Source organism: Jaculus jaculus, chromosome 19, assembly GCF_020740685.1.
Source record: "Jaculus jaculus isolate mJacJac1 chromosome 19, mJacJac1.mat.Y.cur, whole genome shotgun sequence".
NCBI lineage: Eukaryota > Metazoa > Chordata > Mammalia > Rodentia > Dipodidae > Jaculus > Jaculus jaculus.
The window spans coordinates 59,486,694-59,508,446 of record NC_059120.1 but is presented as its reverse complement, the minus strand read 5'-3'; the positions used below and the strand labels follow the sequence as shown (position 1 = coordinate 59,508,446).

The following is a 21,753-nucleotide window of genomic DNA, read 5'->3' as shown; positions in this document are numbered from 1 at the left end:
ACTGCAAACAAACTCCAGATGCATGCACTACCTTGTACTTCTGGCCTTCATGGGTTCTGGGGACTCAACCTGGGTTCTTTGGCTTTGTAGGCAAGCGGTTTAATGGCTAAGCCATTCCTCCAGCCCAATTTATTTAATTTTCAACCAGAGAGAGAATATGGGTACACCTGGGCCTCCAGCCACTACAAATAAACTCCAGATGCATGAGCCACCTTGTGCATCTGGCTTTATGTGGGTCCTGTGGAACTGAACCTGGGTCCTTTGGCTTGCAGGCAAGTGCTCCTTAACCACTAAGCCATCTGCCCAAATTTTTTAAGGACCAGGGTATAGTGGTACATGCCTTTAATCCCAGCACTTGGGAGGAATAGGTAGAAGGATCCCAGTGAGTTTGAGGCCACCCTGACACTACATAGTGAATTCCAGGTCAGCCTGAGCTATAGTGAGAACCTAAGCTGAAGGAAAAAAAAAAACAAAAACAAGAAAAACTAAGGTGTTGTGGTGTATACTATTAATCTCAGCACTCAGGAGACTGAGAGAAGAGGATCACTGTGAGTTTGAGGCCAGTCTGAGACTACAGAGCGAGTTCCAGAGTAGCCTGGGCTAGAATGAGGCCCTACCTTGAAAAAAAAAAAAAGAACATGTGGGTTGTGGTGATTGGTACATGTCTATATATCTGTAATCCCAGCACTTGGGAAGTAGGTAGGTATAGGATGATCAGAAATTCAAAGTCAACCTCAGCTATATGAGACCTTGTTTCACAACAATGCAAGATTTAAAAACAAGAAACAAAACAAGACATAGTATTAAGGCTTACTACTGGCTTATTGGTTTTGAAGTTTGCAGTGAAGGACCAAGATGGACAGCATCTTGGATGTAAGACTTTTTTTTTGTAATGGGAAGAAAAGGGGGGACACAGGAGATCACAGAGATTCAGAATCACTCAACATCTCCCTCTGGGGTAGAGAAAGAAAAGAAGGGAGGCAGAAAGGGGGTGCATGCACCAGAGAGGTGGGAGAGAGAAGGGGAGAAATGTATATACTCACAGCAAGAGAGCCTGAAAGGGAGCAAGTGCGGTCCTGGGAGTGGGAGGTGAGAAACTGCTCTGTGAGGCAGGGCCTTAAATGATTGCAGAAGCATGGGTTGGAAGAAGGTGGCCTTCCCTCCTAGCCCAGAAGCCCAGAGTCCCAGGATTGACACGGCAAGGTGGTGGTGGTTGTGGCAACAGATGGGCAGGGATCTCTAAGACTCTTAACAGAAGTGACATAAGTTTGCATTGGAGACTGAACATTACCATGTGTCAGCTGTGTGACCTTGGGCAATTTGTTCTTGCAGGCTCCTTTTCTCATCTTTAAATGTGGACAATGTTAGGGTACTCTGGGTACCTGACACAGTAGTTACTCAATACGTATTTTTTTTTGAATGAGTGTTGAAGAAATAACTGAAATAATGCAGGTAAATATACTTGATTATAAATAAATGCTTGTTCAGAGGTGCCTATTACAAAGTTAGCATAGTGTATCAGGGCTGGTAAGTTAAGCTTGTGCCATAGAGTAGAATTAGTTGTCTCCTTTTAGATAGCAAGAGTAAGGAAGACATCTTCACTTGGATGAATCTGAAATTGTGTGTGCTTGTATTCCACCAGGAAAGATAGCTCACAAGTCTTCTCCCCTGACAAGGAAGTTGAGCTTGGGGCACACTATGTACTAGTAACACTGTTCTTGAAAGTTCCAGCAGGTGACCTTGCCCCTTCCTCCTGTCCCCTGCCCTGACACAGTAACTCACCTCTGTTTCTTCTCAGCATCCAGTCAGAGGTGTCCTTTGAGGGAGCCTATGGGAACCTCAAGCGACTGTATGACAAGGCAGCCAAAATGTACCACCAGCTGAAAAAATGTGAGACTCGGAAACTGTCCCCCAGCAAAAAGCGGTGAGTGGGGCCTGTGGCCGGGCAAGAGGCCAAGGCGTAGCCCTGGTGTGGGATCACAGGTATTGGGAATCATTCAACATGTCCTTCGGCTCCTCTTGCTTCAGATGTAAAGACATCAAGAGGTTGCTGGTGAACTTCATGTACCTGCAAAGCTTGCTGCAGCCCAAAAGCAGGTGAGTAGAGAAGAGCATGAACAGGAACTGCATCAGACAAGCCCTGGCCTGACTGCTCCTTTACACGTGAGCTCAAGCAGGGAGTGGGCGCTGAGCGGTGTCGGGAAGTCTTACCACTTAGTCTGTCCTTGGCACTCCTCACTATTGTGCCCAAGAGTTCTGTGCTCATCTAACAGCTTGCATGCGGACCCCCAGTGAGTACTTAATAGAGGTTGGAAGAGGGACTTCAAGGAAGTCTACCACACTCCTTTCTTAGGTGTGCTTTTGTTGTTGTTTTTACTTTTTTGAGGTAGAGTCTTGCTCTAGCCCAGGCTGACCTAGAATTCACTATGTAGTCTCAGACTGCCCTTGAACTCAGCATGATCCTACCTTTGCCTCCTGAATGCTAGGATTAAAGGTATGTGCCACCATGCCCGGTATCTTTTTTGTTTTTTTTATTTTAAAATATTTTTTTAAATTTATTTGAAAGAGAAGAAACAGAGAATGGGTGCATCTGGCTTACATGGGTATTGGGGAATAAAACCTGGATCCTTAGGCTTTGTAGGCAAGCACTTTAATTACTCAGCCATCTCCTTTGCTATTTTTTTTTTCTTTTCTTTTTTTTTTCCTAGGTAGGGTCTGGTCTCTCTCTAGCCCAGGCTGACCTGGAATTTACTATGTAGTCTTAGGCTGCCTCAAACTCGGCAGTCCTCCTACCTGTCAAGTGCTAGGATTAAAGGTGTGTGCCACATCCCCCAGTCTTATTTCATTTTTTTTAATATTTCATTTTATTTATTTGAGAGAGAGAGAGAGAGGCAGAGAGACAGAATGGGCACACCAGGGCCTTCAGTCACTATAAATGAACTCCAGATGCATGCGCTACCTTGTACATCTGGCTTAAGTGGGTCCTGGGGATTTGAACCTGGGTCCTTTGGTTTTGTAGGTAAGTGCCTTAACCACTAAGCCATCCCTCCAGCTCTTTTACCCGTTTGAACCAGCTAAGGCATCTCTCCACCCCTTTTTAAATTTTTTGTTGTTGTTTTTTGCGGTAAGGTCTCACTCCAGCCCAGCCTGACCTGGAATTCACTCTGTAGTCTCAGGCTGGCCTCAAACTCAGCATGATCCTCTTCCCTCTGCCTCCCGAGTACTGGGATTAAAGGCATGTGCCACCATTTTTCCAGCTTTGTTTCATTTTTTTAAGGTCAGGTCTCACCCATTCTAACCTGGAACCCACTCTAGTTCCAGCCTGGCCTCAAACTCAGTGATCTTCCTACATGTAGGCCTCCCAAGTGCTGGGGATCAAAGAAGGCATGTGTTACCATGCCTAGTCCCCCAGTGTTTTTTTTTTTTCTTTTTTCTTTTTTTTGGTTTGTTGAGATAGTGTCTTGCTCTAGCCCAGGCTAACCTGGAATGTAGTGTCAGGCTGGCCTTGAACTTCCAGTGATCCTCCTGCGTCTGTCCCTGGAGTGATGGGATTGAAGGTGTGTGCCACCATGCTTGGCTTTACCTGTAGTTTTATTTATTTACTTACTTAATTTTTTTTTGCAAGCAGAAATAGAGATAGGAGAGAGAGAGAGAGACTGGCGCCAGGGCCACCAGCCACTGCAAATGAACTCCAGACAGATGAACCCCTTGTGCATCTGGCTTACATGGGTCCTTGGGGAATCAAACCTGGGTCCTTTGGCTTTTCAGGCAAATGCTTTAATTGCTAAGCCATCTTTCCAGGTCCCCCCCCCCCCGCTTTTTTTGAGGTAGGGTCTCACTCTAGTCCAGGCTGACCTGGAATTCACTACGTATTCTCAGGGTGGCCTTGAACTCAGAGTGATCCTCCTAGCTGGAATTAAAGGCATGCACCACCACGACTAGCTTTTTGTTGTTGTTATTTATTTTAATGGAGAGGAAGAGATGAATGGTTGCACCAGGACCTCTGGACGCTGCAGTTGAACTCCAGAAGCGTGCTCCATCCTGTGCTCGTGTCTGACCTGTGTGCTTCTGTCACATTGTGCGTCTGGCGTATGTGGGTCTGGAGAGTTGAACATGGGTCCTTAGCCCTGAACCTATCCCTGCATGTGTTTTTTCTTGTTTTTGTTTTTCGAGGTAGGGTCTCACTCTAGCCAAGGCTGACCTGAAATTCACCATGTCGTCTCAGGCTGGCCTGGAACTCACAGCGATCTTCCTACCTCTGCCTCCCGAGTGCTGGGATTAAAGGCGTGTGCCACCATACCCGGCTCCCTGCATGCTTTTTGTTTTTTGTTCATTTACTTTGGCAGTAGTGGGAATTGAACCTGGGTCTGGTATGCGTTGACAGTGCTCTGCCATGGAGCCTCACTCCCGTTTTGTCATTTTTAAAAATTTATTTATTTGAGTGGGGGCAGATAGAGAGAATGGATGCACCAGGGCCTCTAGCCACTGCAAATGAACTCGACACATGTGCCCCTTAGGGCATCTGGCTTATGTGGGTATTGGGGTATTGAACCTGTGTCCTTAGCTTCATAGGCAAGCACTTCAACCGCTAAGCTATCTCTCCAGCCCATTTTGTCATCTTTGAGATCCATCCAGCCCCACTCTTTCTGAAGTTGTTTCTATAGGTTTTTTTTTTTTTCAATGCCTAGGATTGAAGCAAGCATTTCACCATTGAGCAACAACCCCAGCTTTCTCTCTGAATTTTGTATTGCCAGTTCTTCTCCATGCCTGTCACTGATCACTGACCCCTCCTGTTCCTTCTGCCATTCCGTAGCTCCATGGACTCAGAACTGACCTTGCTTTGCCAGTCAGTCCTAGAGGATTTCAACCTCTGCCTCTTTTACCTACCCTCCTCACCCAACCTTGGTCTGAGCACTGAGGATGAGGAGGAGTATGAGAATGGATATGCTTTCCTCCCTGACCTCCTCATATTTCAAATGGCCATCATCTGCCTGATGGGTGTGCACAGTTTAAAGAGAGCAGGTATGCTTTTCCATGTCCCATTGCCTTGCTTTGTAGCTTGTTTTTCAGACTTCACAAGTAATCCTTCCTTGCCTGAGTGACGGAGCTCATGTGAAGAAGCAGCAGCTGTTGTGGGCTTTCTCCCCTCCTCACCCCTCCCTGCCCCATGCCCACACTGACTAGCTTCTAGGCCTTGCTGTTGGGCACTTAGGCACTTCTGGAAACCTTGCTGCAAAGGCAAACGTAGAGCCATAAAGAGAGTTTCCAGGTTCTTGGGAAAAGCCTCGGAACCAAAGAGATCTTGATGCAGGATGAGAGGGCGCATGTACATGCAGGAGGGTCGAGTGGGCTGGCACATGGTAGATTATGGGAAGTGAGGAGTAGTTCCCAGACGTGGGAGTACATTCACGGAAGGTGGGCGTTAGGTGAGAGATGGGTCGGGATTGACGGTGCTGTGCTGCCCTGCTTCAGGAGCCAAGCAGTACAGCGCCGCTATCGCCTTCACCCTGGCCCTCTTCTCCCACCTCGTCAATCATGTCAACATACGGCTGCAGGCTGAGCTGGAAGAGAGCGAAAACCCTGTTCCGACATTCCAGAGCGATGGCACAGGTACAGGTGGAGGAGGTGGTGACCGGGAAGGTGGGTGTAGGGAGTAAGGAGGAGGCGGAATACAGACTGTGGGAGGTGGAGGGCACATGGCAGCTTTCAGGTGTCTTCCTAAGCTCTACTCTCTTTGCACAGATGAACCAGAGTCAAAAGAATCACTGGTGAAGGAGGATGAGGAGCCAGAGCCTGAGCCTCCCCCCACGGCCTTACAAGGCGATGATGAGGGCAGAAAGAGCCGGAGGTTCTCCCGTCTGTCTTGCCTCCGTCGTCGTCGCCACCACCCCCCCAAGGCTGGTGATGACAGCGACCTGAGTGAAGGTTTTGAATCAGACTCAAGCCGGGACTCAGCCCAGGCCAGTGAGGACTCGGACAGTGGCTCTGACAAGAGTCTAGAAGGTGGAGGCACAGCCTTTGATGCAGAGACAGACTCAGAAATGAATAGCCAAGAGTCCAGATCGGATCTGGAAGATATGGAGGATGAGGAAGGGATACAGTCTCCAGCCCTGGAGCCCCCTCGAGCCCGATCAGAGGCTTCCGATTCCCTCAATGGCCCTCTGGGCCCCAGTGAGGCTAGCATTGCCAGCAATCTGCAAGCCATGTCTACCCAGATGTTCCAGACCAAGCGCTGTTTCCGACTGGCCCCCACCTTCAGCAACCTTCTCCTGCCGCCCACTGCTGAACCTCACACTTTGGCCAGTTGCAGACCCTGTGTCAACGGGGATGTGGACAAGCCTTTGGAGCCAGGTACCTGAGTCTTGCTTGCTGCCAACCCTCGACACTCCACTGTAGCCCATGAGTCCTCTGTCCTGGTCTGGTCGCTTCCTCATTTCCTGTTGCCAACCCATTTCCTAGTTTTCACATTTTTCCCCCCAAGGTAGGGTCTTGCTAGCCTAGGCTAACCTGGATTCACTGTGTAGTCTCAAGCTGGCCTTAAACTCACAGCAGTCCTTCTCCCTCTGCCTGCTGGGTACTGGGACTAAAGGTGTGTGCCACCACGCCTGGCTTTAACTATTTTTCCCTCCGTGTTGACTCCGGGCTTTGGCACTCCTGGCACGTTTGCAGCTGCACTGCCTTCTTGCATGCCATGATGGAGCCACGGGGGCTCCTGGAAGCTAGACACACTGCCCCCAGCAGGCAGCAGGCTTAAGAGAGACTTCTCCCCTGTGCGCCCTCACTGCAGAGGGAGTGTCTGTTGAGCCCCCACAAGGATGTTAAACCAGTGCTGTGTCAAGGACTAGTGTGGACTGTTTGAGGACAGTATCTGCCTTTCGAGTTCCCTAACAGTCTTATTTGGGGGGTAGTCATCCATCCCTACTCTAAACAATGTCTTTCACTTCCACCCTTTGTACAGTGTGCCCTACCCCCTTGTGTGAAACATACAAAAGTATTTCCTCCTCCCCCATTTGTTGTCTCTCACTTGCCCCTACATTTTAGCTTAAGTCACTTGTGGCTCAGGATGCTCTGGACATCAGAGTCAGATGTGCTTCCCCCCATTTATTTTGAGAGAAATAGAGATAGGCAGGAAGAAAGAGGATGGGTGGGCCAGGGTCTTCAGCAAACAAACTCCAGACACACGTGCCACTTTGTACAACTGGTGTCATGTGGGTACTGGGGAATCAAACTCTGGTTCTTAGGTTTTACAGGGAATCACCTTAACCACTGAGCCATCATTCCTGACCCCCTCTTTATTTTTTATTTAAATATTTTTGTTTATTTATTTGAGAGAGAGAGAGTGTGAGAGAATGGGCGTGCCAGGGCCTCCAGCCACTGCAAACAAACTCCAAATGCGTGCACCACCTTGTGCATCTGGCTGACATGGGTCCTGGGGAATGGAGCCTCGAACCAGGATCCTTAGGCTTCACAGGCAAGCATTTAACCACTAAGCCATCTCTCCAGGCCCCCCTCTTTTTTTTAACACTTTTATTTGGGGGAGAGAGAGAAGGAGTATAGCAGGTCCTCTAGCTACTGAAAAGAAACTCCAGATACATGCACCACTTTGTGCATTTGGCTTATGTAGATACTGGGGAATTGAACCCAGGTCATTTAGGATTTGCAAGCAGGTGCCGTAAGTGCTGAGCCATCTCACCCAGTCCTCCCTTCAGTGTTTCTTTTGCTGTGTGTATGTGTGTGTGTGTGTGTGTGTGTGTGTGTGTTTTCAAGGTAGGTTGTCACTCTTATCCCAGGCTGAGCTAAAATTCACTAATGGCGATCTTCCTACCTGTCTCAATAAATAGATATATTGATTGCCTCCATCCATATACACACGCATGCACACAAAAAAGCATTTGACCAGGGAGCTGGGGAATCATGATGTAACCCTGTGCTCCTTGTGTTCCCCCTTACAGCTGGCCGCCTCTGATTGTCCTGCCATCTAGCCCAGCACAGGTGCTTCAGAAACAGGACAGATGAATGGCTAACAGCCACCTGCACAAATGGGCTCCAGTCTGAAACAATCATTAAAGGTCCCAGACTAATGGTTTAAAAGTAATAAGCCTGAACCAAGCGAGGTGGCACACACTTTTAGTCCCAGCACTTAGGAGGCTGAGGTAGGAAGGTCACTGAGTTTGAGGCCAGCCTGGGATACAAAATGAATTCCAGATTAACCTGGGTTAGAGTGACACCCTGCTTCAAAGAAAAGAGAAAAAAAAAGTAGTGAAGCTGGAACAGTGGGTCAGGAGTGTTAACAGTTTATGTCAGCATTCCTCTCAAGAGTCTGGTTAGTGCAGTATGGGTGTGAGCATGCTCACCTCAAAGTGCTGGGCCTTTTGCTAAGTGCTATATGTTGCTTACCCCACTTTCCTCTCCTTTCTGCCCAACCTCAGCCTCTGAGGAAGGCTCTGAGTCAGAGGGAAGTGAGTCCAGCGGCCGCTCCTGTCGCAGTGAACGCAGTCTCCAAGAGAAGCTACAGGTCCTGACGGCTGAAGGCCTGCTTCCTGCTGTGAAAGTCTTCCTGGACTGGCTCCGCACCAACCCTGACCTCATCATCGTGTGTGCGCAGGTATCATACACCTCTGCTGTCCTGATTTGTCCCACAGGATTGTAAGACCCCATCCCATGCTCTCTGCCAAATACCTGTCTGGGCTGCAACAGTAGACTTGACGTTGGCTCTCCAAGAGCAGGGGACAGCGTGAGCTGCATCTTCTGCTTGATTTCTCCAGTGCTAGCTTCGCCTCACATTCTGGATAATGTTGGGGCCAGGCTCAGTGAACAGAGTCATCAAGAAGAGGAGGCTCCGAGTAGAGGACAGTGAGCTGTGGGCAAGGACGGAAGTGTTCCCAGTAGGGACAGGGGCTTGGGGAGTCACGCAGCAGGAGCCCTGGGGCTAGGTGGGCCATGCACCCCTCCTTCAAGTCCCAGTCTCAGTCTTGAGCTTCTTGTTCCTGGAGGTGTGTGTTCCGTGTCTAGTGCTGCGCTGTGGAAGACCTTTCCTATGGGCTTCTGCTAGACATGGAGGAGCCACATCCTCCAGCACTCACATGTCCCACTTCAGTGGTCCAGGAATCACTTTTGGGACCTCACTGCCTTTTCATGAAACAGTCAGCTGCTGAACACGTCCCCTTTCCTATCCTCATAGACTAGCACTCCTATTTTCCAAGTCATCCATGAGTTCCTGGGTTCTTTTTGTTTATTTGAAAATGAGAAAGTGAGGCAGAGAGAGACAGGCACACCACTGCAAACGGACTCCAGGTGCATGTGCCTCTTACATGGATTCTGGGGTTTGAACCTGGATCCTGAGGCTTTGCAGACATGTGCCTTAACTGCTAAGCCATCTCTGCAGCCCATTGGCCTCTTGTTAGTTTGCCCTGCCAGTCCCTGTGCCTAACTGCTCACCCCCAGACCCCAGGTACGGTGCTTGTCTTGCTCAAGGCCTCTCTCCCTTCCTCCAGAGTTCTCAAAGTTTGTGGAACCGCCTGTCTGTGTTGCTTAATCTGTTGCCAGCTGCCAGTGAACTTCAGGATTCTGGTGAGTGGGCCCTGGCACTCCCTTCTCATTTCCTTTCCCTCATTGGCTCCACCAAACCTGTCTAGTATCCTTCCTGTAACCCAGCCTTGGGGTAAGGAGGTTAATGGAACTGCTGTGGAGACTTGGTAGCACACAGCAGTCATTGTATGGTCCAGGCCTCTCCAGTTTCCACCCAACACTGCCCCACTGAAGGCAGGTGACCTGACCTACAATTGGGGATGCTCCCTGGGGAAGGCCTGTGGTGAACAAGAGCTGAGAGAGTGGAGTCTGGAAGCCAGGGCTGCTGCTGCCTGTGGACAGAGTTTGACCTCCAGAGTTCACTAGTGCCTCATCCTCTCCTCCCACCCAGACACCCCCTCCTCCCACCTGCTTTTTCTCCTGAGACTCTCCCAGGGCCTTCCAGGACTCACTGTCCTTCCTCTTCCTCCTCCCTGCTTTGCTCCTATGATCTTCCAGCTCTAGTGTCTAGAGCTCTGTCTGTGTCCTGGCCCTGTGTGTCTGTCTCCTTCCCCCCCACTCTGTCCTAGGGTTCTGTCCTGTTTCGCTGGCTCGGTAATTCTCCAAGGGAGGGTTGTGTTCCCTCGCTTAAAATTCCCCAGGGCAGTGGTCTGATGTCCTGCTTCTTTCCAGGCCTGGCCCTGTGTCCTGAGGTCCAGGGTCTCATTGAAGGTTGTGAGCTGCCTGACCTCCCTGCTGGCCTGCTGCTCCCAGAGGACATGGCACTGCGCAACCTGCCTCCTCTCCGAGCTGCTCACAAACGCTTTAACTTCGACACAGATCGGCCTCTGCTCAGTGCGCTAGAGGAGGTGAGCGCTCATTTCTCCTGCCATGAGTGCCAGGCACTAGTCATCTTCAGCAGCAAGGCAGGGGTGTGGGTAGGAGCAGGCGGGGACGATCACTGTTAGGGTTAGGGCTTGCTTCCCCTCTGGAATCCCTTGTCCTTCAGCTTCCACAGAGGACGACAGAGCAAGTGAGGAGTTGATTGATTTTGAAATCATGTTTGGCCTCTCAGGCAGTCTTGTGAGTGGAACATTACCATAGAAAATAGAACTGGCAACTTTGACCTTTGAGTCTGTCACTACTTGGGCCATTTTGGAGCAGCAGAGGGAAGCCAAGGAAACAGGATACCGTATGTTCAGCCTCAGTCTCTCATTTAAAAAAAAACAAAATTAGGGGATGGAGAGATAGATGGTGCTTGTCTGGGAAGCCTAAGGACCCATGTTCAACTCCAGATGTCACGTTGGCCAGACTCACAAAGATGAGGCAAGCGCAAAGTCACATATGCCCACTAGGTGGCACAAGCGTCTGGAGTTCAACAATTGCAGTGGCCAAGGCCCTGGTGCACCAATACTCTGTCTCAAAAAAAAAAGAAAAAATTGGATTAGGGAGATGTTTTAACAGTTAAAGGTGCTTGCTTGCAAAGCCTGCGGTCCCAGGTTCAAGGGCCAGGTTCAATTTCCTAAAACCTGTGTAAAGACAGACACACAAAGTGGACATGGGTTTGAAGTTTGTTTGCAGTGATGAAACCTTGGCATACCCACATGCTTTCTTTCTTGCCAATAAATAAATGAATATTATTATTATTATTATTATTATTTGGGGGGGTTGAGGTAGGGTCGAATTCTGGCTCAGACTGACCTGGAATTGACTATGTAGTCTCAGGGTGGCCTTGAACTCACAGCGATCCTCCTACCCGAGTGCACCACCACAGTCGGTGTATGAATAGTATTTTTAAATGTCTGTTCAGCTGGGTGTGCTGGTGGACACCTTTAGTCCCAGCACTCAGGAGGCTGAAGTGGGCATTGCCATGAGTCTAGGTCAGCCTGGACCCTGCCTTAGAAATGATCTGCATGTGTATGTGCAGGTGTGCGTGCACTTGCCAAGGTCTCTTGCAACTTGCAAATGCATGTCAATGTGACTTCAGTACTGGGAATTGAACATGGGCCTCCAGGCTTTGCAAGAAAGGGCCTTCAACTGCTGAGTCATCTCTCTAGCATCCCCACCCTTCATTTTTACACGTGAAAAACTGAGGAGAGATGTCATTGGAATCCAGGAGTCGGTGTCCTTTGCTGTTTTCTTTCTCACAGTGCTGGGGACAAACCCATGGCCCCACTCTAACATTGGGCAAGCACTCTACCGTTGAGATGCACTCCTTCCCCTGCCCTTTGCTTTCTCCTCAGCCTGAACCGTGGTCCTGGAATCTTCCAAGGAGTCTCCTCCTGCCTGATAGCTTACTCCTTGTGTGGAAGTTAGAGGCTCTGGGTCTTGGTGCTCTTACCTACACTACAGATCACATTATATGTATAGTTTTCAATTTATTTATTTGAGAGAGAGATATATAGAAATAGGCAGGGAGAGAGAGGGAATGGGTGCTCCAGGGCTTCCAGCCACTGCAAACAAACTCCAGATGTGTGTGTCCCTTGTGCATATGGCTAATGTGGGTCCTGGGGAGTCGAACCTGGGTCCTTTGGTTTTGCAGGCAAGCACCTTAACCGCTAAGCCATCTCTCCAGCCCCACACGCCTTTTTAAGGAGCCCTCACTGCTGAGGTGGCTGGGCCAGCAGGGAGGTGGGAGGACGAGAGCTAGGAAGGGGCTGCTCAAGTGAGCCTGCCTCCTGTTCTCCCCACAGTCGGTGGTGCGCATTTGCCACATCCGCAGCTTTGGTCACTTTGTTGCACACCTACAAGGCAGCATCCTGCAGTTCAATCCAGAGGTTGGCATCTTCGTCAGCATTGCCCAGTCTGAGCAGGAGAGCCTGCTACAGCAGGCCCAGGCCCAGTTCCGCATGGTAAGTCAAGCCTCCCTTTCCTCCCCTCTTCTGTCCCTTCCCCTTCCCCGGCAGCTGTGCTCCCATTAAGGCCCTCTCAGGATCCAGAGTAGGTGCTTATCCACACTAGTGGACCTTGCCTAAAGAACTGGGGAGAGGAGAGGAGAGGCTCAACAGGGCTCAAGGGGTAGAGCTGGTGGGTAGGAGTGAGACATGCTTTGAGCAGAGCCAGTGGCTCAGGACCTCCTCAACTCAGACTGGTGTGCGCTTGAGGGCCATTTCTTTCCCCACCTAGCATGTGAAATAGGCAAGTTACAGACTGATGATGTGTGTGGCACCTGCTTGCTGTACTCCTTCCGCTTCTTCCTTCAAGGGTGTAGGAAATGAAGGGAACAGAGGCCCCTGGCATTAGACACCGTGCAGGGCCTTCCTGTCCTAGGCACGAGCTTGAGATAAAGCCTGTGTTACCTACCTCTTTCCCTGTAGTTTGTCTCACACTTGCTGAGCGTCAGCTCTGCCATATTTGTCGCTATTTAATGTGCCCTGGGTTTACAGCAGTGAATACGACACTCCCTTCCCTTGGGGAGTCTTCTACTTTGTGAGCACTATCTGCTTTTCCCAGTGATGTGGACAGCCCTGGCGTGTTGTCTTGGAGCTGAATGGGGTACATTGGCGGTATTGTTGGCGCCTGGCTTGGAAGAGCAACAGTGTGTGTTAGCCTCAGGGTTTCTTCTTCCTGAGCCAGTCTCCTTCACGTTCTTCCTTTGCCCCAGCTCTGGGTCAGCAGCTTCCTGACACTGAGCCCCTTTCCTGTGGACATTCTGCCAGGCTGGGAAGGGGCCGCTGCTCCCCAGAAACTCCCTTCCTTGCTGTCTTACAAACAAACACCTTTTGTTAAAAATAAACCTTTTGTGTTAAGGCTTTTATTGCTGTCCCATAGGGAAAGACACGGGGGGTTACAAAAATAGTTATAGGGAAGTTAAACCGCTTCAAAAACACAGTAGAATTTTTACAGGCATTTCCGTTAGCTAAACCGTGCAGAGGTGGGGACAGAGGGCAGCTTCCTTGCAATCCTCCTTGTGCGGGGCTGAGTAGCACAGGCCGTGCTGAGCACCCTGCTGCTGGGTCACAGCCTCCCGCCTAGGCCGCGGGGTAGTAGCAGTTCATGTTGTCATCGTGTGCTTCCTGTCGGGGCAGCCTCTTTTGAAGGGGCCTCCTTTTACCTGTGTGCACCTCACTTTATGCATGAGAGAGCAAGCCAAGGAGTAGTGTCACGGTGACAGCCAGCGCTGGAGCTGGGTGAACCTGAACTCCGTGGTTTAGTTTGCTGTGCAGAGGCAGCATCTCACTCTAGCCAAGGCTGACTAAAACTCACTCTGTAGCCTCCCAAAAGATGCATTACCATGCCTGGCTACTAGTGTTACTATTTTTTATTATACTTTATTTTAGTTATTTATTTATTTGAGAGCGAGAGAATGGGTGTGCCAGGGCCTCCAGCCACTACAGACGAACTCCATACCCGCGCACCACCTTGTGCATCAGACTTACGTGGGTCCTGGGGAACCCAGTCGGGGTCCTTTGGCTTTGCAGGCAAACGCCTTAACCGCTAAGCCATCTCTCCAGCCCCAGTATTTTATTTTATTTTATTTGTTTTGTTGTATCTTTATTTATTTGAGAGTGAGAGAGAGGGAGAGGGAGAGAATGGGCACGCCAGGGCTTCCAGCCACTGCACATGAACTCCAGACACATGCGCCCCCTTGTGCATCTAGCTAATTGGGGAATCGAGCCTCAAACTGGGGTCCTTAGGCTTCACAGGCAAGCGCTTAACAGCTAAGCCATCTCTCCAGCCCCAGTATTTTATTTTTAATATTTATTTGTTTATTTGACAAAGGGAGTGAGAGAGATTGGGCCTTTAGACACATGCGCCCCTTGTGTATCTGGCGGGTCCTGGGGAATCAAACCTGGGTCCTTTGGCTTTGCAGTCAAGCTTTTAAGCATTTTTAAGTTTATTTTTACTTTATTTTATTTTTGAGGTAGGGTCTCACTGTAGTCCAGGCTGACCTGGAATTCATTGTGTCATCTTAGGGTAGACTCAAACTCACAGTGATCCTTCTATCTCTGCCCTTCTCCCCCGCCGACTGCTGGGATTAAAGGCATGCGCCACCATACCTGGCTCAAGTTTAGCTTATTTTTACAGCACTGGGGATTTTAGGCTTTTGTCAACAGGCAAGACACCAAGTCAGACACCTTTGTTCTTTGCTGCTTTGTGGATTGGACTTCTGAGCAGTGTGAAGTAGGCACAAGAAGCTGCTGCCCTACTTTGGGCTGATGTGTCTGCTTGGCTTGGAGGCTGCCAGGCCTACACTGTCTAAGCTGCTGGTCGTCTTAGATTTGAGCTGGTATGACTTACCTTCCTTGGTTCACATGGATCCCTTTGGGGGAACTACCTAGGTTCCCCATCCACCTTTCTGTTAGCCAACCTCAGGGTTTCTTCTTCCCAAGCCAGTCTCCTTCATTCTCTTCCTTTGCCCCATCTCTGGTTCAGCAGCTTCCTGATCCTCTGGGCCCCTTTCCTGTGGACATTCTGCCAGGCTGGGATGTGGCCCCTGCTCCCCAGAAACTCCCTTCCTTGCTGTCTTAAGCATGGGGATTTACAACTTTAGTTTTAATTTTAGCACCAAGGTCGGAGTCAAGCCTGGTGTGGTGGTGCACGTGTGCACACCACTCAGCACTCAGGAGGCTGAGGTGGTAGGATCGCCATGAGTTCAGGTCCAACATGGGACCACAGAGTGTGCCAGGTCATCCTGGGCGAGAATGAGACAGTACCTCCTCCTCCAGCCAAAAAAAAAGCCAGACTCAGGCTTAACTGTTTTGTTATTTTTTTGTGTGTGTGCATGCATGCCTGTTTGTGTGTGTGTGTGTGTGTGTGTGTGTGTGTGTTTTTCAAGGTAGGGTCTCACTGTAGCCCAGGCTGACCTGGAATTCACTGTGTAGTCTTAGGGTGGCCTTGAACTCACAATGATCTTTCTACTTCTGCCTCCCAAGTGCTGGGATTAAAGGCATGCGCCACCACACCCTGCTGAACTTTTGAAGTGAGAGAAGAGGGGGATTGCTTTTCCACAGTGTCCTTCCATTCCAGTCAGTTGGCTGGCCTGTGGGGACATGAACTTTTTTTTTTCTTTTTTCTTTTCAAGGTAGGGTCTCATTCTAGCTCAGGCTGACCTGGAATTCACTGTGTAGTCTCAAGGCAGCATTGAACTCACAGCAGTCCTCCTGCCTCTTGTCTCCTGAGTGCAGGGATTAAAGGTGTGTGCCACCATGCCCGGCTTCCATGGCACTTTAAAAAAGAACCAGTATATGGCCATATCACCTTGTGTATGCCTGATCTTGTGTGAAAAGAACTAGCCAGTGACTTTTAAAGTCTCCTTCTACTTGGGTTTGTCATAGTCTCTTGGTTAAAATGACAGCTGAGGGCGCCATGCAGCACATGGCATCCCAGATATCTCCCAGGACAAAGGCCCAGCCTTCTCCACATCTAGATCATATTTAGGAATTTGGAATTTGTATCAGTTACTTCCCTTGTTGCTGTATCAAAAATGTCTGATGAGGGCTGGAGAGATGACTTAGCAGTTACAGCCTGTAAAACTAAAGGACCTAGGTTTGATTCCCTAGGTCCCATGTAAGGTGTGGTGCATGCATCTGGAGTTTGTTTGGAGTGGCTGGAAGCCCTGGCATGCACATTCATTCTCTCTCTCAAATAAAAATAAAAATACCTGAGCTGGAACCCGGTGTGGTAGAGCATGCCTTTATTTCCAGCACTTGGGAGGCAGAGATAGGAGGATCTTCATGAGTTCGAAGCCATCCTGGGAAAGCACAGTGAATTCCAGGTGTGCCTGTGCTAGAGTGAGACCCTGCCTCGAAAAACAAAACAAAACAAAAACCCCTGTGCTGGAGGGATGGCTTAGCAGTTAAGGCGTTTGCCTGCAAAGCCAAAGGATCCAGGTTCAGTTCCCCAGGACCCATATTAGCCAGCTGCATAAAGTGGTACATGCGTCTAGAGTTCATTTGTAGTGGCTGGAGCGCCTGACACACACCTCCCTCTCTACCTCTCTCTCTTCAAATAAATAAAATATAGAAATACGTGATGAGAAGCCACTTAAAGGGTGTATCCCAGTGTCAGTTCTCAGTGACAGAGAAGGCAGGGCGGCAGGACCAAGCAGCAGCTGGTTATAGTCAAAGCAAAGCGAAGAGCAACGGATGCTGGTGTTCAGCTCGCTTTCCTTTTCACTCAGCCTGACCCTCGCCCGTGGAACAGTGCCACCCATGGACCAGGGTGGGTCTTCCCACCTCAGCGGATCTGGTCTAGCAGCTCCCTTTATCTTGCCCAGGGCTTTGTCTCCTAGGTGATTTATTCTAGATCCTGTCAAGTTGACATCATTGGCTTCATCCAGAAACAGGGAAGTTGGAAGAACGTCTAGGCCGGGCCATGAGTATCAGACAGTTCTTTAAAAAATATTTTTATAGTGCTGGGCGTGGTGGCACACACCTTTAATCCCAGCACTCAGGACGCAGAGGTAGGAGGATCGCCATGAGTTCGAGGCCACCCTGAGACTACATAGTGAATTCCAGATCAGCCTGAGCTAGAGTGAGACCCTACCTCGAAAAACCAAAAACAAACAAAAAGGCGGAAACCCAGAATGGGCATGTTAGGGCCTCCAGCCATGATGCATGTGCCACTTTGTACATCTTGCTCTACATGAGTACTGGGGAATCAAACTTGGCTTTGCAAGCAAGTCCTGAGAGCTGGGATTAAAGGCATGCACCACCTGGGCTGGAGGGATGGCTTAGCAGTTAACAATCCCTTAACAATTGAGGCTTCTCTCTAGCCCAGTATCAGACAAGTTTTATTTTATTTATCTGTTTAAGAGAGAGAGAGAGAGAGAGAGAGAGAGAGAGAGAGAGAGAGAGAGAGAGAGAATGGGTGCACTAGGGCCTCTAGCCACTCCAGATACATGAGACACCTTGTGCATCTGACTTTTACCTGGGTACTAGAGAATTGAACCTGATGGCTTCGAATTCACAGTGATACTCCTAGGATTAAATGTATATGCCACCACACCCGGCTTTGTTTTTATTTTTTAAATGTGTTTACTTGCGAGAGGGAGGCGGACAGGGTTGCTGGGGTTGGGTAGGCATGTGCGTATATACGGCTGCAACAGGTTAAGCAGGCCTGGGCCACGTCTGCACATGGGAAACATTGGCAAGTGGCTGAGTGAGAACAGGCAAGGGGTGCAGGGTTGGTATCCCCTGAGGGGCCCTGGATGTTCAGAGCAGAGGAGTAGAGGTCAGGTCAGGGCAGTACACTGACTGGTGACAGTCCTCAACCGGCCCCTCCCCGCAGGGCTGCACCAGGTGTGACCAAGTGTGTGATTGGGCTGAGTGGCTGATTTCACCCATGGGATGTTCCCTCTTCCCTGCCTCCCTCCCTTGACACCATTGGGCCTCCTGGTCTCTGGGGGAGGACACACCCCACCTCCTCACCACTGTGGTTTCCTCATAGGCAGAGGAGGAGGCGCGACGAAACCGGCTCATGAGAGACATGGCTCAGCTCCGACTGCAGGTAGGCTGTCTGCAAGTCTCCTCCAGCTCATGGTCTGGCATTAGCTTGAGACATTGCGGCTCTCGCTGTTGAGCCTCCATATCCTGTGTCTTTTTTCTGCTTTCCTTTCTTTTCTCTTGCCCCAAAATCATTGGTAGGCCCTCCATCTCCCTTAGCTAGCAAGGGGAGGAGTTCCCTAGGAGTCATGTTGAGCCATTTTGCCATTAGTGCCTGGTTTTTCTTGCTGTCTCCTCACGCCCAGGCAGGTGGGCTCCACGCACCTCCACTCACTCAGCCTTCTTTTGCCAGCTCGAGGTCTCCCAGCTGGAAGGCAGCCTGCAGCAGCCCAAGGCCCAGTCAGCTATGTCCCCTTACCTCATCCCTGACACCCAGGCCCTCTGCCATCATCTCTCTCTCATCCGTCAGCTGGCCACGAGCGGTCGCTTCATCATTATCATCCCAAGAACAGGTAAGCCTGTTGGGGAGCTGGGACCAGATGTTGTGGCTGAGAGAGAGACTCAGTTTGGGGTTGAGAACTCCTTATTTGGGGCCCAGTGTATATGTGATCTTGGTCAAGTCCTACCATCTCTGAATCCCAGCTAACTTCATCTGTGAAGTAGGCATGGCAGCCGTGCTGTACGGGCTCGGGGTGGGGGTGGGATAGATGAGAAAATCGTAAGTGAGGGCACTTGGTGAGTTGGCAGGTACACTGTTGGCAGAAGGTCGTGTTTTTCAAGAACGTTGGGAACCCTGTAGGCCTCTCCTGCCCGCTGCAGATGGTAGCACTTCTTGCAGATTGTGCAGATTGGTCAGCAGTCAGCTCAGTGTTTTGCCTTTCACTGCCCACCAGTGATTGATGGCCTGGATTTGCTGAAGAAGGAGCACCCAGGGGCCCGGGATGGGATCCGGTACCTAGAAGCAGAGTTTAAAAAAGGAAACAGGTAAGACCATGGGCCCAGCTGGACCTGTGCGCCGTTATCTGTTCCTGTGGGAGATACAGTCTGCATATTGCACTGGGAGGGCCACAGAGGCAACTGGAAGAGCCCAGCCCTGGGGTAGCACCGAACCTCTATGCCTGTCTTGTGGGCAGATCTGTGGGCAGCACCTGCTAGGAGAAAGGAGCTACCGTGACCCCAGTCCCAGGCTGTGGCCCCTTTGCAAGAGCTCTCCTGCTTTAGGTTGGGGCTAGAGATCAGGCTTCCCACCTTCCAACTGATCAGAGACCACACAAACCCCCCAGGGAGGAAGTAGGAGGGGACCACAATGCAGCCGTTTGGCTCATGCCCTCCCTTCCATTCTGAGGCTAGGGTGTAGGGAGAGCTCCTCCGCCTCCATGCCACTTGGCCAGCTGGTTAAGACCTTGTCTCCAGAAGCTGCTGCCTCCCTGCCCACTGCTCTCCTGGGAAGAATCAGAGCACCTATGTTGTCAGTGGAAAGCCAGTGCAGCTCAGTGACCAGGAAGCCACTTCAAAATGACTCCAAACTGCTTGATGGGAGGCCTCTTCCCTCAGCAAGATGTGGCCCCGAGCCACAATGGCCTTTGTATGCGGTACCCTCCCTGGTCCTCACCCACCACTTTGGTGTCTTTTGCAGGTACATTCGCTGCCAGAAGGAAGTGGGAAGGAGCTTCGAGCGGCATAAGCTGAAGAGGCAGGATACAGATGCCTGGTAAATGTCACCCTCAGCCCTGTAGCCATCAGTAGGTGGCCTGGTAGCCCTCCATGAAGTTCCTGACCCTAGGGGCAGGACTTGTCCACAGCACAACCCTCCATCCCTCCGGGAGCCCATCCCTCTGCAGATGGGGTCACTGCTCTGGCCCTGGAATGCCTGGGCTTGGTGCTCTCACTTAGGTGCATCCTGCCTGTTTCCCTGGCACATCCCCAGGGTCAGCCTCCCCAACCCACTGTCTCTTGATCCTCTGCTAGTCAGCCCTGGTCTTTGGAGACCCTCATGTTCCATTTAGGGTCTTACAGTAATGCTGAGTTATGCCTTCCTCCTTTCACCCCACCCCCCAGGACACTTTATAAGATCCTAGACAGCTGCAGACAGCTCACACTGGCCCAGGGGGCAGGAGAGGAAGACCCAAGCGGCATGGTCACCATCATCACAGGCCTTCCACTGGACAACCTCAGTGTGCTCTCTGGGCCCATGCAGGTGGGTCACAGATGGAGTGGGGACAAAGTGGGCTTTGGGGAAGAAGGGTAAGAGAGGACCTCTCCCTCAGACATCAGACAAGGTGCTGTTTGCCTCCATCACCCTTTCCTCAGCATCCATGTCCTATCCAGTTCAGAAGTCTGGGCCCTCACCCACCTTCCTAACCCTCATCTCACAGGCTGCCCTGCAGGCTGCTGCCCATGCCAGTGTGGACATCAAGAATGTTCTGGACTTCTACAAGCAGTGGAAGGAGATTGGTTGAAACTGACCTCGAGGCCCTGCAGTGGGGCCGACTCCAGATCTCTGCTGCTCTCCTTGGCGTCCAGGGTCACCACCTGTAGTCACCTCACCACATACAGAATCACGCACGCGCACACAGGAAGGAAGGCCAGCTGCACAGAGGCTGCAGGGAGAGCCCAGGAGCCAGCTGGGAGGGTGGGGGCCCTTTGTTGCCAAAACAATGTCAGGAAAGGGAGAAGTGCTGGTGGGCCCCTAGCCAGCCCTCCCACCTTGACCCTTTTGCTGTCCCCTGGGCAGTGCCAGGCATGGTTGTCTGCGTTTCACTGGAGAGGTCATTCTGAGGAAAGGACACCAGAAGGACCTGTCTTCACCCAGGATGCTGGTTGGGTGGGGGCCAGAGTTTAGAGCCTCCAGGCTCTGGGGGAAGAGTTGGGTTGTACCAAGTGTCTGTATGGTTCTGTGCAGGTCCCTCGCCTTGCTTGGAGGGGCAGGACTGCTCTGGAGCCAACTGGGGGGCACTTAGGGAAGCAGGGCCTGGAGCAGCCTGCACCACAGAGCAGGGCAGGGGCCACATCCTCCTGGCACACCCCACTTCTGCTTCCTGTCTGCGCTGTCCAGCTTCCAGGTCACCTAGGGCTGCAGGTGGAGCGGCCCGCGTGCTGGGGAGGGTTCCTTGTGTCAGCCTGCAGCTGCTGTGCTGGGATGGGTGTGGGCTGAGGCCGGGCCCCGCCACATCCAGGGAGGGCTGAAGGCAGAGTGGCAGATAAAAGAGGCGCCTGGAAGCTGCATGCTCAGGACCCTCTGTCCGAGACCACCCACCTTTTGCCAGTCCCAGGACTAGAGGCCTGGTGGGCCAAGTGTGGGCTGGCTTTGGAGTGTTGAGTAACAAGTGAGAGCAGAGATCATGAGTAACTCGGGTAGAAGCTGCCCTAGAGCAGAGCTGGGGGAGGCTCTGGCCAGGGGTGTATCAGCCCCTCTCAGGTGGAAGCAGAGCTGGATGGGGCCAGGAGGCGATCTCTGCAGACTCTCCTCCCCACCTCTGCTAACCCTCCAAGATGGGTCTGGGAAAACGGGGGCAGTGGGGTTGCCTTACCTCCAGCTCCTGTGCAGAGACTCACGCATCACTTAATAAAACCCCCAAGCCCACCCCGTCTACTGTGTCTCTCTGGGATGGAGGGTGCTGGGAGTCTGTGCGTGCACTAGGCCAGGGCCCTGCACAGCCGCATCACCAGGAGCACTGTTTCTGTTTGGCCTCCAAATTGCTCTTTTGGATTTCCAAGGTAGGGTTGGCCTTGGAGTTGTTCTCGATCCTCCTGCTTCCATCCACCAGGTACAGGCATTGCGGGCATGTTGTGCTGCACCCAGCCTCGGTATGTAGTCTGGGCTTGTTTTCTTTTTAGGTAGGGTCTGGCTGTAGCCCAG

At 51.1% G+C, this 21,753-nt stretch overlaps 1 protein-coding gene across 1 annotated transcript in view; it reads left to right on the top strand.

Moving 5' to 3' along the window:
- Positions 1-21,477, top strand: part of Smg5 (SMG5 nonsense mediated mRNA decay factor) — a 36,254-nt gene extending 14,777 nt beyond the window's left edge. Inside the window, exons 8-22 of the mRNA XM_004667279.2 lie at positions 1,799-1,924; positions 2,029-2,097; positions 4,814-5,022; positions 5,473-5,610; positions 5,743-6,351; positions 8,430-8,605; positions 9,495-9,570; positions 10,201-10,376; positions 12,201-12,359; positions 17,899-17,958; positions 18,247-18,406; positions 18,788-18,878; positions 19,531-19,605; positions 19,953-20,091; positions 20,270-21,477. Coding sequence (XP_004667336.1) covers positions 1,799-1,924; positions 2,029-2,097; positions 4,814-5,022; positions 5,473-5,610; positions 5,743-6,351; positions 8,430-8,605; positions 9,495-9,570; positions 10,201-10,376; positions 12,201-12,359; positions 17,899-17,958; positions 18,247-18,406; positions 18,788-18,878; positions 19,531-19,605; positions 19,953-20,091; positions 20,270-20,353 — 2,347 coding nt within the window. The 3' untranslated portion in view covers positions 20,354-21,477. The remainder of the gene's footprint in view (positions 1-1,798; positions 1,925-2,028; positions 2,098-4,813; positions 5,023-5,472; positions 5,611-5,742; positions 6,352-8,429; positions 8,606-9,494; positions 9,571-10,200; positions 10,377-12,200; positions 12,360-17,898; positions 17,959-18,246; positions 18,407-18,787; positions 18,879-19,530; positions 19,606-19,952; positions 20,092-20,269) is intronic.
- The last annotated feature ends 276 nt before the right edge of the window (positions 21,478-21,753 follow it).